General features: G+C 35.7%; 2 protein-coding genes and 1 pseudogene across 3 annotated transcripts in view; all 3 read right to left on the bottom strand.

Annotated features, from left to right (window-relative positions):
• LOC125801173 (zinc finger protein 271-like) overlaps positions 1–14,045 on the bottom strand; it is a 142,307-nt pseudogene that overhangs the window by 78,237 nt on the left and 50,025 nt on the right.
• LOC111188258 (zinc finger protein 239-like) overlaps positions 1–14,045 on the bottom strand; it is a 179,793-nt gene that overhangs the window by 145,790 nt on the left and 19,958 nt on the right. The window lies entirely within an intron of this gene.
• LOC111197331 (NACHT, LRR and PYD domains-containing protein 12-like) overlaps positions 1,967–14,045 on the bottom strand; it is a 686,367-nt gene continuing 674,288 nt past the window's right edge. Inside the window, exons 13-15 of the mRNA XM_049476983.1 lie at positions 12,963–13,136; positions 7,881–7,927; positions 1,967–2,768 (exon numbers count right to left, since the gene is read on the bottom strand). Of these exons, the coding sequence (XP_049332940.1) occupies positions 2,182–2,768; positions 7,881–7,927; positions 12,963–13,136 (808 nt within the window). The 3' untranslated portion in view covers positions 1,967–2,181. The remainder of the gene's footprint in view (positions 2,769–7,880; positions 7,928–12,962; positions 13,137–14,045) is intronic.

Genomic DNA, 14,045 nt, shown 5'->3' with positions numbered 1-14,045 from the left:
ATTTTTGTGAATATAAATCAAAACATTTAATGTCCCCCAAAACTTTTTATAGACATTTTATGTCTATTTTCAAGCCTTTTTTAAACAAATTATTAAGTGGAGTAGAGAGTGAACAAGCAGCTTCTCCAAGTGTCCTGATGAACCGAGTCGCTGCGCTTTCCTCCGAGCGTTAGCGCTGTGATGCTACTCGGCAATGCTGCTTCAGGAGGAGGCGTGTGCTCGTCTTCTTCACCCTCCTGGTGTTGGAGCATCACTAGTGATAGGGGGAGAAGTCTTAATGAGTGGGTTGGGTAATTGGATGTGTAAATTGGGGAGAAAATGGAAAAAAAAAAACAACTTAATTTAAACTTCAGAGAAAGCCTCTCCACCCACACTGCAGTAGGATGTCCAGGTAACAGCCGACACTGATTTAAATCCTTTAAAGAGAACAGCATCTAATTTTATACATATTAGAGTTTGAGATGCTGCAACATCAATATGCTATGTAAGTAATTATCTTAGAGTATTACATCAAATAGAGAAATGCAATACACAATACTGAATTAAAACTAAACTAATATCATAATGTCGTGCTCTCCGGCAAATATTTTAAATTTAAAAAAAGAGTGTAAGAGACTAAGAGACGGATTAAAAACGGATTAAAGTACGAAAGAAATTCACTCACTGCCCCCTTAATCCAACACAAAATTTTCTACGGACCCCCGGCCCCGAAAAAAACATTTCCCACCCCTTTCCTCGGCCGGGACGAGCTCAAGAAAATGTTCTGTAAAAGACGTCTTTTTTTTTTTTTTAATTCACACTGTTCTTATTTCTCATTAAATATCTACTAGAGACAGATTATATCTGTACAGTATCATTTATTCCACTTCAGTCCTGAATATATGGAGTGCATTATATCTCCTTATGTTGTGCTGCGTGCTCGGACTGCACTGCACACTCTGACCAATGAGACGTTTTCACCCTGGATTTTTTTTTTAGTTTTTACCCTGGAATTTCTGCTGCCCCACACCACGGCTTCTCCGCTGCATACGCAGACCAGGAGCGCCGCTACTGCACAAGCCGGCCCAGTGAATTTCTATTTGCCTAAAAACAAACAAAAAAGTTTGTTCAGAAAGTATTTTATATTGTTAAACACTGTTAATTACATTAGAGTAGAGGAAAGTCATTGTAAATGATGTTACTGTTCTTGGTCTGTTTGGGTTTAATGGTTGTGCAGTGCATAGCCCTATTACTGATTTTGTGTTTTTTCACTTGGGCTATAAGCTCAATATAAAATAGTTTGTTTGTTTAGAAATTATTTTTTATTTTTAAACCATGTTAAATTATATTAGATTAGAGGACATTCATTCAGACATCATTCTTGTAGGCTAGGCTTTTTGTAAGTGATTTAGCCCCTACTGTTGCCACATTACCCCTTACATTTTATTATATAAATCAGTTTTGAAGTGCCTGCAAGTTTTTTCTTATCACGTATAACATTACTTTTAATGTCAGACAGAAGCAGCTTCATCATGGCAATACATGGCAGACACTATTTAGATAGTTCCTCGAGCTTGATGTGCCGCCATGATATGCTAGTTAAATATCACATTTTTGGCACACTGCCTTTGTCTTGTCTACACTCAATTTGAAATGCTTTCAAACAGCTGAGCTTCTCTGCATTTTGCCTCTCTTATACCCCCATTAACCTGAACGGAAGTGTGATGTTAGAGCGAGGTGGAGCTCTGGAAAGGAAAAAAAAAACGAATATCCCAATACCAAAATTAAAAACAGAATACCGAGCGAATATTCCAATACATAAACATTCAGGTCCAGCCCTACTTCAAACTACCCCAAACAAATAGCACTTACTAATTACTATGGAAAGGTCAGTGCCGTTGTTAGAGTACCAACTGTGACATTAACTCCAGTAGACACTTTTTTAAATCTAAATTTCATTTAGCAAAACACACAAAAAAAAAGCTTTATTAATATTAACCAATTTTACAATAAAATAAAACAATAATTATCAATACGTACAGAATAAGTGATAACAGTAGTGAATAAAGATAACAGTAATTAAAGTAAAGGTTCTGGAAAAAAATACAAAATTATCTATATAAAATATTTACTTACTTATATTTATACCCACATTCTCCCTCCTACACACACACACACATCGAATCTCTGTTACACACAGGGTTATTCTATCTTACACAGACGCACTGAGGAGCCAGGATAAACAGTAAAACCTGCATAGAGGGGCTGAGTGAAGGTGGTGTGGAATGTGTGTAAGTGTGTGTGTGTGTGTGAGGGTGTGTGTGAGTGTGAGGGTGAGTGTGTATCAGAGGAGACTCTGTAGAAGGACAGAGTGCCGGAGGGACAGTCCACATACACTCCTACTCTCCTACAGCCGGAGGGAGGAGTGGAGAGATCAGTTCTGTTATTATTGTGAAGAACAGAGTAACTGTTATCAGAGCAGATCAGACTCCAGGAGTTTATATTCCATCCAAACACACAGTCTGATCCTCCTCCTTTCCTGCTGATGGTTTTATAACTCAGAGCTACAGCAGCTCCTCCTCCTCCGCTCCACTCAGCCTCCCAGTAACAGCGTCCAGTAACACCAGTAACTCTCTCTCTACTCAGAACCTGCGGACACCACTCATCAAATCTCTCTGGATGATCAGGATACGACTGCAGCTCCGCTCTCCACTCCACCCTCCTGTTCTCCTCACTCAGAGAGAGATCACACTGCGCTGTGTTCAGATCCAGAGTGAAATCACAGAACCCTGAACACAAGAACACACACAGAGTGTATTTAGTGTGTTTAGTGTTATATTTAGTGTGTGTGTTGCTATATTTAGTGTGTGTGTTGTTATATTTAGTGTGTGTGTGTTGTTATATTTAGTGTGTGTGTGTTGTTATATTTAGTGTGTGTTGTTATATTTAGTGTGTGGTGTTATATTTAGTGTGTGTGTTGTTATATTTAGTGTGTGTGTTGTTATATTTAGTGTGTGGTGTTATATTTAGTGTGTGGTGTTATATTTAGTGTGTGTGGTGTTATATTTAGTGTGTGTGTTATATTTAGTGTGTGTGTTGTTATATTTAGTGTGTGGTGTTATATTTAGTGTGTGGTGTTATATTTAGTGTGTGGTGTTATATTTAGTGTGTGTTATATTTAGTGTGTGTGTTGTTATATTTAGTGTGTGGTGTTATATTTAGTGTGTGGTGTTATATTTAGTGTGTGGTGTTATATTTAGTGTGTGTGTTGTTATATTTAGTGTGTGGTGTTATATTTAGTGTGTGTAGTGTTATATTTAGTGTGTGTAGTGTTATATTTAGTGTGTGTGTTGTTATATTTAGTGTGTGTGTTATATTTAGTGTGTGTTGTTATATTTAGTGTGTGTAGTGTTATATTTAGTGATATATTTAGTGTTATATTTAGTGATATATTTAGTGTTATATTTAGTGATATATTTAGTGTGTAGTGATATATTTAGTGTGTATTAGGGATGCGACGTTATAAATATATAGTTATTTATATAAACTATTTTGATAAATAAAATAATAAAAATAAATAAGTAATATAAAATATAAACTCATTAAAAAAACTAATTGAAAACAACCACAGGCTTTCTGAATAAAAAGCCTGATAGTAATTAAAGTTTCAGTTTCAAAACATGGAAATAGATCACCAAAACCTCAAGCTATTATTTATATTTGACAATATTTAATTAACTTTTCCGCACTCAACTTATTTTAGTTTTATATTATTTGTAGCATCGCTCTGAATTCAGCTTCACACTGTGAAAGAGAGAGAGAGAGAAAGAGAGAGAGAGAGAAAGAAAGAGAGAGAGAGGGGGGAAGTGCATTTTGTCTGATGTCTCTCTTGGTTTTCCACGCCGTGTGCGCTGCCAAACTTCGCTACCTGCGCCTGCAGCTTTTTAGAGCGCTGGACGAGATTTTATTTAATGAATTAATATATTTTATATTTTAATAAATCTGCCCTGGTGATAAGAAACGAACGCTAACATATAGCTTTATATTTCTGTGTATTTCAAATGTTTGTCAAATAAAATAAATTCCTGTTCAGTCAAAGTGCTTTCCTCTTTTAATTTTTTGTTTCTAAAACTCCAGCATTTGAGTGAGAATAAGCATCTGTTAAAATTCTCAAACAGCAGAATGCCTATAACCATTGGCGTAGGAACCGGGGGGGATGGGGGGGACATGTCCCACCCAATATTAGAAACAGGTGGATTTGTCCCCCCAAAAATGATATTGTTTCGCTCAGCTCAGCTGTGCTATTAATGAGGAGACAGACCGGACCAATCACGGAGCCGGTTCAGGAATTAAGTTCCGCCTCTCAGGAGAAACAGCCAATCAGCTTGCTGTTTTTGCGGCGCATGGAGGTGTCAGTATGTTGGTTGGGGGAAGCCCCTCCCTCGCTGTGAGATTTAGCAGCGGGATCGGCTGCAGCTGATTTTAAGATATGGATATACGGTGATTTTTTTTCTAAAAGAAAGGTAACGGTATCTAATCATGTAAACTGTGATGATATGTTTCTGATAGCTGGTTAAAAATACACGTCTCTGAACCAGCACACAGTTTAACCCCACTGTGATTAATAAACTGCAGCTGTGTTAGTGAGTTAACTTAACTTTGGAATTATCTAGATTGGGAGTCAAGATTAAAGAAAAAAAAACTATATACATAATGTTCAACTTGCCCTGTACCTGATCAGCTAATCACTATTTCATTTTCAAACTGTTTATTAATTTAGGATTGCAGTTAGCTAGAAGCTGCATGTAGAGGATAGACAGAATTTAGTACAACACTGGGTAATGTTGGTAGTTTAAAGCAGTTTCTTAACCCTGATCATCACTGCCCTAAAACTGTGTTTTCCATCAGATCCAACTGATCAGCTAATAAACAATCATTTATTGAGTTAACCTGTTAAAATCTCTTAGCCCCCTATGGATCCTAAATTAATCATTATGTATATCCAGCAGTTTATTAGACGCATCATACCACCACTTACTTTATTAAAGTGCCTTTAAACAGAGGAAGCTGTAGAATATGCAGAACAGTGTTAATATGCAGTAGAATATGTAAGAACAGGGTTAAGAAACACTGATCTAACCTGACTTCTGTTCATATGTAGTTCACAGTAAGACCACATGTCCTGACGTTTATATTAACTTCTGCCAAAAATCTCTAGGAAACGTAGTTACATTCTCTCAGTAGAAAGAAGTGTTCTCAGTAAAAACAAATTAAAAGCGCAGGAACCAAAGAAAATGTAAATATACAACAGAATTGACATACAATACATAATAATAATAACCAATACTGTTATATTATTTTAAATATTAGGTGATAACTGATCAGTTTTTGTACTATGTATATAATTCAGACATTGCATGCATACTTTTTTTCTAACAACAGTAAATAATGTGGAGTAACATGTTTAGGCTGTAAAATCATCTTTTATTGGATGTAACTAATTATAAACAAAATACAGAAAAAAAAGATTATTTGTGATAAAAAATAATTCCACAAATGTTGTTCTAGGAAACTATAATGTGGGCTTTGGTTCATATTCGCAAATGTGTCCCCCCCCCCCAATATCAAGCCCGCTCCTATGCCCTATGCCATAAATCCTTATAAATGTCAGATATAAATATAACTAATAATAACTTATAGTTACTGTGCAGATTTTTAGTATATTATATTTTTTAGTTGATAGTTTTTTATATATTACTTCTATCGGAGCAAATCAGCTCTGAAGGCAAACGCTGAAGATTTGAGGACTAATTAAACAAAACTTTCTCAGCTGCGTGATCAGGGCCAGTGAACGCTAAACGGAGAAAAGGATATTTGAAGAGGCGCCGTCATCTTATAAATCCGCTGTTCGGGACCATTTTGGCTTCAGTGTTGAGTTTGATAATCAAGGTAAAAGACAGTCAGCAGATAAAGCACAGTGTGATTCAGTTACCTGTTTTTGACTAATGGTAAGAATAAGTGCTCCTTTTTTATAATAGATATTGTGATATGAATTAATCTGTGACTTTATTAATTGGCTCTAAAAGTGTGAGTAGGAGCACTTAAAAACGTGCTGCATGTTGGAGCTAGATAATATTGATATATATCGAAACCGAACCGAAACCGTGGCCCAAGAACCGCGATACGAACCAAACCATGGCCACACTGTACCGTTGCATCCCTAATGTGCAGTGTTATATTTAGAGTGTGTGTAGTGTTATATTTAGTGTGTGTAGTGTTAATTTAGTGTGTGTGTAGTGTTATATTTAGTGTGTGTAGTGTTATATTTAGAGTGTGTGTAGTGTTAATTTAGTGTGTGTAGTGTTAATTTAGTGTGTGTGTGTAGTGTTATATTTAGTGTGTGTAGTGTTAATTTAGTGTGTGTAGTGTTATATTTAGTGTGTGTAGTGTTAATTTAGTGTGTGTAGTGTTATATTTAGTTTGTAGTGTTATATTTAGTGTGTGTAGTGTTATATTTAGTGTGTAGTGTTATATTTAGTGTGTGTGTGTAGTGTTATATTTATTGAGTGTAGTGTTATATTTAGTGTGTGTGTGTAGTGTTATATTTAGTGTGTGTGGTGTTATATTTAGTGTGTGTAGTGTTATATTTAGTGTGTGTGGTGTTATATTTAGTGTGTGTAGTGTTATATTTAGTGTGTAGTGTTATATTTATTGAGTGTAGTGTTATATTTAGTGTGTGTAGTGTTATATTTAGTGTGTGTGTGTAGTGTTATATTTAGTGTTTGTGAGCAGTGTTATATTTAGTGTGTGTGTAGTGTTATATTTAGTGTGTGTGGTGTTATATTTAGTGTGTGTAGTGTTATATTTAGTGTGTGTAGTGTTATATTTAGTGTGTGTAGTGTTATATTTAGTGTGTGTAGTGTTATATTTAGTGTGTAGTGTTATATTTAGTGTGTAGTGTTATATTTAGTGTGTGTAGTGTTATATTTAGTGTGTAGTGTTATATTTAGTGTGTGTGTGTAGTGTTATATTTATTGAGTGTAGTGTTATATTTAGTGTGTGTAGTGTTATATTTAGTGTGTGTGTGTAGTGTTATATTTAGTGTTTGTGTAGTGTTATATTTAGTGTGTGTGTGTAGTGTTATATTTAGTGTGTGTGTGTAGTGTTATATTTAGTGTGTGTGTAGTGTTATATTTAGTGTGTAGTGTTATATTTAGTGTGTGTAGTGTTATACTTAGTGTGTGTGTAGTGTTATATTTAGTGTTTGTGAGCAGTGTTATATTTAGTGTGTGTAGTGTTAATTTAGTGTGTGTGTAGTGTTATATTTAGTGTGTGTGTACTGTTTGTGTATGTAGTGTATGTGTGTGTATGTAGTGTGTTTGTGTGTGCTTGTATTGTGTGTATGTAGTGTATGTGTATTTGTGTGTATTGAGTGTATTGAGTGTAGTGTGTCTGTCGTGGTATATTTAGTGTCTGTGTGTAGTGGTATGTTTAGTGTGTGTAGTGTGTGTATGTAGTTTACGTGTGTGTAGTGTGTGTAGTGTTTCTAGTTTGTTTGTATTGGGTGTATATAGTGTGTGTGTATTTGGGTGTGTATTGTGTGTATGTAGTATGTGTGTGTGTAGTGTTTGTGTGTATTGTTTATATGTAGTGTGTGTGTTTGTGTGTATTGATTGTATGTAGTGTGTGTGTGTGTAGTGTGTGTGTGTGTTTGTGTGTATTGTTTGTATGTAGAGTGTATGTGTCTGTATGTGTGAGTGTTTGTACTTTGTGTGTGTGTGTAGTGTTAATTTAGTGTGTGTATTGTTTGTATGTAGTGTATGTGTGTGTGTGTGTGTGTATGTGTGTATGCGAATGTGTGTGTGTATTGTTTGTTTGTAGTGTGTGTGTGTGTAACTTACATTTTTTTAATCCAGGTTTGATTCTGATCTTCCCTCCATGTTCCACTCTAAACACACACACACACACACACACCCACAGATCAGCACAGTGTGAGATTTTTAGAAACTGATTTATAAAGAAATACTTTGTGTGAAAACGAGTGAACATTTGAGAGAGCGGAAATTAGTGACCTCATGTGGTAAAGTACGGAACTGCAATGCACACTGCATAAAATCAGATTAAAAACGGAAGATTAAGGAAGATTAACTCTTACTTAATCTAAACTACTTTTTACTAGTTAAAACTACTTTTTTCAGTAATGAGTAATCTAACTAATTACTCTGACTGTAACTATAACGCCATTACCATTTCCGACACCCCGTTACTGCACGTTACTTTAGCCGCTCTATGAACTTTTTTTTTTTTTTTTACTTTGCTTTGCCCTGGTTAACCTCTCCTCTTTCCGGTGAACTTGAGCTTCTGGCCGCTGTGCCTGTGGGTTGGCGTGGTGAAGTGAGGCCATCATTTTCGTGTTTAATTTATTTATAAGCGCTGTTGTACAGCGGAGTTGTACAGCGGGCGGTGTTGTGCCGAGCGCGCGGCACCTGGTCCGTGGCGTTAGTTCTTGTGTAAAGCGCTCGCGCTATCCGCAAAATACGACAGAAAACACAGAGAAGCTGCAGAACTATGTATGGGACTACAATATGAGCGCCAGGCAGATGAAAGAGAAACAGGAGATACAGTGTGTGAGAACATTTACCTGTGAGTAGCTCATACCAGAAATCTCTCTCTCTGCAGTGTTGGGAAGTAACAGATTACATGTAACGGCGTTACGTAATCAGATTACAAATTATGAGTAACTGTAATCCGTTACAGTTACTGCTTCAGTAAGTGGTAATCAGATTACAGTTACTCTGCTAAAATAAATGGATTACATTGCGGTACTTTTCTATTTTTGGTCTTCCAATCCAACACTGACAAAACGCAATCACATTCACATAAATCACGACATCAAAATATTCTATGATTCACAACCTCCTGCTCAGAATGTTTTCACTGCAGAAGCGCCCCCTAGCCCGTCGGCGGGCCCGTTCTGACTATGTAAAGTAGAATGCTTATAAGCGTCAAATATTCTAAACACACCGACCAAATAACCGACTCATATTCTTTAGTACTAATTTAACTACCTGCATGCAAATTTACAGCCATCTACATGAAACCAGTCGCCAGAAATCGCCAACTGAAAACAGCCTGTTTTTTCACATTGTTTACATGAGAAACACGCCTCCCCAACAAAATAGCCTTATAAAATAGTATTAGTATATAAAATAACATCATATCACATTATAGAAAATTCACTTACTATCACAGCATCCACAATACAGCACTGAACTGCAGATAAAATATCCATAAAGTCCTTTATTCTCCTGCTCACTTCTCCTCACAAACATGAGTTTATTTTCAGCGCAGCTGAAACGTAATATTCTCAGGCTCCTAGCGACCACACAATGTAATATTTTCACGTAAAGTTGTACGTGAATACAAAGCTAAGGATGTCCTCTTCTAGATTCTGTGTTTTTTATTGGTCCACAAACCACTATTTTTCTTGAGTGATCGTCTTTTGAACCAATAACGTGAGCGCTGGATCAATCCAATCCAATCAAATCAGGTCATAGCCTTTCTCCAGCGTCACAAAAGTGATTGACACCTATTTCAACCAATAGTCCACCCTTAGACGAAAACATTGGTACGTAATTTGCCCTGATTGGTCTCCTAATGGCTGGGGGAGGGGCATGCCTAACCGCTGTCACCAAATTCCCTCTGCTAAACATAAGTGCGCCCACAGCGCGCATACGTGTGATTTTGTTTGTCATTTCATCAAAAAGTATTAATATTACTCTGAAATAGACTTATATTAATTTATTTTATCACAAACAAACAAAAATATTACAAACTCTGGCTGTATAGAGACAGATTTACTGGAGAGGTTTTGAACACTTTGGAGATGCCTGGTGGACACCTAATATAATGCAGTGTAACTCTTCAATGCATTGTGATATAAATTACAAATTTTGTAATTTGTTTGTCAAGACCCTACTGAATCAGGAAATGTAGAGAATGATTGACTATTCATCACCAACATCCATACACACATTGTAAACTCTAAATATAACAGGCGCTTTTTTTTTTTTTTTTACATTTTCTTCTGCATTTGATGTTCTCAAATGGAACTTAAATAATGGAAATGAAAGTTGTTGAAGTGAATTATTGTTTACTGTTTATGAATACACTGCATTTGACATTTAATAATAAAACATTCAAATTATATTTTGTTTGCATTTGTGAGTTCTTAGAAAAGGAACAGATTGTAATCGCATTAAATCCTATTGGACCGAATTGTATCGTATAAAGACATAATTTGAGGTATCGTACATTATCGTATCGCTGACTAAAATAATCGTATCGTAACGTATCGTAATGAATCTTGTGATTTACACCCCTTGATAATCCTGGCAAAAAATCCACCTGCAGAAAGTGGCAAACCTGCAAATAGTTATCTTACAGTTGTTGTTACATTGTTTGGTTTTTAATGATTTTATCATCAATTTATAGAAGTGTTTTATAAAATTGTTTGATTAAATGGTTTCATAAGTATTTTTATAGGGTGATTGAAAAGGCTGTTTTATTTGTCTATCTATTAACTGGAAGGAAAAATAAAACAATAATATGCAAGATGTGGTTGCTACATTCATTCAGGCTTAAAAAAACGACAATATTGTAAGTAATCCAAAGTAATCAGATTACGTTACTCACTTGAAGTAATGTAACTGATTACGTTACAAATTACATTTTGAGTGATGTAATCAGTAATCTGTAAGGGATTACATTTTAAAAGTAACCTTCCCAACACTGTCTCTCTGTCTCTCTCTCTCCCTTTCTTTCACTTTCTCTCTCTCTCTTACGTTTATTAGATTGATCTCTCTGATAAGATGTGTGAAAACTAATAAAAACTAGCAAGCCCACCGTAAAAACTTACTGAACAGAAAAAATAAAAAATAAATAAAATTAAACTATAATAAAAATGAAATATGTAATCATGTAGCTCTGGGCGCACGTGAACGCCTCCGCGTTTGACTTGCAGCATTGTGTGTGGCTGTTCTTAAAAATCATTTAAATTAAATAATAGTTCTATGCTTTTATGTTACAGTGTTAATTAACATAATTCTGATTATATTTCGCTCATTCAAACAGCCCGAAAACAAGTTCATGGTTCGGGTTGGGTCGGGCTCTGGCAGAACGTGCACGTTTTGGGCCCGATCTAAGCTCTATTCTCTTTTGGTGAAGCTGTTATATTAATACCATTTTAACGGTCGTTAGATTGTTGTTTTTGTCCATTATTTTGTTTTGTTTATATATACATGTTTTCTTTGAGTGTGGCTTGGTTTGTTTAATTTCATCCCCAGACGCGTTTTTCCGTTTTTTTCAGTATTACAAGTTTTAGTAATTTTGTTTGGTTGTGTGGAGAATTTTGTTTTACTTTTTTGAAATTCGTTAGATTATATTTTTGTCAACATTTTGGATTTATTTTCGTTTGTTATTTTTCTAATAGTAAATGCATAATTGAGTTCCTTTTTTTTGACGGGCGAATAATAAAAAGTAACGCCATAGTTACTTTTACTGGTAACTAATTACTTTTATAGTGGAGTAACTCCGTTAGTAACTCAGTTACTTTTTTGGAGAAGTAACGAGTAACTATAGCTAATTACTTTTTCAAAGTAACGTGCCCAACACTGGCAGGATCTCACTCGCCTCAGTTAAGATCAGTGTTAATGATTTAATAATAAGAAAGAAACTCCTAACTAAGACAAAATGGTTTCTTGTGGGCTTGCAGAAAAGAGTTAAACTTTACTAAAGTATGTTTTTTGCATTTATATTAATACCTGAGTGTACTCCTGTCACAACAACTGTTTTTATTGGACCATACATTTTTCAAGGAATTATTGTGCAAAAAGGTTTTTATCATGATTTAAAAATAATTTTATACCACTGGTCATTAGAAAACTTCAAAAATGTTAAACGTTAAACATTTTTAAATGAAGCCAAAAAAACAGGTCAATCACGTTAATGTGATCTCTTTAGAAATTAAGGGCTCTCTTTTAGTGATCTGTAGGTGAGCTGTCCGCCGTGCACCATGCAGCTTGATTTTGGGTGTGTCACTGTGTCTTTACGATAGGAAAAGTTGCTCCAAAGAGGCTCAAAATGTGCAAAAAGCATGTATTGTGAAATAAACCAATCACCATGTCATTTGCCATTCCCTTTAAGAGCCAGGTGCGATAGGTATTGCTATTTAAATGGCGCAGCTAACTGGAATTGACCAATGTTTTTCATCGCGTAGATATATTCAAAATCACCATTGCTGTTTAAACAAGACAGGTGAAGAGCATGAAAATACACTGTTGGTGGGAGTAAGACAGCAATAAGCATCAAGAGCACCTTGCACAGGGTGTAGGTTAGGGCCCTACGTGTTCAGAAAGGATTCTGGTTTTGCAGTCACTGATTATTTTTACCATAAAGACATGGGCTGGTTGCTGGGGTGCTTGACTCTCAGTGTGTATAAAGTTAGTGGGAATCGGTTTTTATCTTGTAACTTTTCTCCTGACTCGATGGTCAGGGCAGGTCTCCATCACTGAAGTTTTCCACCTGTTCTGGAGTAAAAACTAAACCTTGGTTCTTCTTAACAACAGAAAGATGAGCCAAAACAGAATTACAGCGAAGTACTTGACATTCAGTGCAGATAGCTTGAACATAAACAATTAACAGTGGCTGTGTAAACAAAAATAAAACAGAATGACAGAATGAAGGACATATGCTGCTCCACCATGTGTACCTGGTGACTACAACTAGATTTACTACAGGTCCCACAATGCAATGTGTCACAGCATTAACCCCTAACTTTCTCAACACTTTGCTTTCCTGTGAGGCACAGTGCACACACAGGAAAGAGCTCCACAAGCAATATCGCGAGTGACAAAAATGTACAACATGTACAACAATATTTACCTTACAATAAGTTGATAACATAATTATTAGTTCAGACCTACCCGAGTTTCTCCAGTTTGCAGTGTGGATCCTCCAGTCTGGCAGAAAGCAGCTTCACTCCTGACTCCCCTGGGTGGTTGTAGGTCAGATCCAGCTCTTTCAGGTGGGAGGGGTTTGAAATTAGAGCTGAAGCCAGAGAACAACAGCCTTTATCTGTGATCATACAACCAGATAATCTGCAGACAGAACAAGAGAATGTGTGAGTGAGTGACAGAAAACAAGAAAGAAAGAAAGAAAGAAAGACAAGATAGCAGACTGAGGAAGATAATGCACTTTGATATTAGTCTCTTTTTTTAAAATAACACTACAAAATCTGAAAAAAAAATCCATAGAAAACTTAAGTTTCTTAACACAGTTGACACAGATTAACAAATTCATGAAACCCAAACCTCAACAGTAAGCATCTCTGTGAATACGGCATTAGCATTGATGTGGACCAAAGAATTGAGTTCATATTAACTTTTTCTAAAATGTAATCAATGTGTGATATATCTCAAATGTTCATTCAAGCTGGACATTCTTAAGACAACTGCAGAAGACTCGTATTTGTTTGTTTGGTATACTCTGACTTTCGTTAAACACTTTTTCTTGTGTGATTTGTTATCATCATGGCAAATGCCTGAATATTTCCACTTTTATACATGTAGAATTTCTAGTCGTGTCAATTGATTAAAAATGCAATCCAATTAAACATGCCAAAATTCTGTGATTAATCGCTTGTTTTTCGTAAGATGCAAGTTTTTATAGTGGATATTTTATGGAGTGAATTTTCGTGAAAAACGTTTTACACAAAAAAAATTTAATCTGCAATCAAAATGTTAGGCTAAGGTTGAGCATTATAAATATAAAGAGCTCATCATGAGGAAAGGAGGGAAATTTAGAGGAACAGACCAGGGAATTAACGACCCATTCACCCGTGAAATCCTTGACAGACGCAGAAAACTGTTCGCTGTCAGGAAAGAACTCATAAAAGAAGTGAAAAAAGCAGTTGTCTACGTCAACAAACTTTGTTGATGGACAGCTATAGCATGACAAAAACATAACTCCCTGGCTGTTCTAAATTTCTTTAACTGTATCTAAATAGT

This window comes from Astyanax mexicanus, chromosome 4, assembly GCF_023375975.1.
Source record: "Astyanax mexicanus isolate ESR-SI-001 chromosome 4, AstMex3_surface, whole genome shotgun sequence".
Lineage (NCBI taxonomy): Eukaryota > Metazoa > Chordata > Actinopteri > Characiformes > Acestrorhamphidae > Astyanax > Astyanax mexicanus.
Note: the sequence above shows the minus strand (reverse complement) of the source record. Positions and strands in the feature narration are given on the sequence as shown.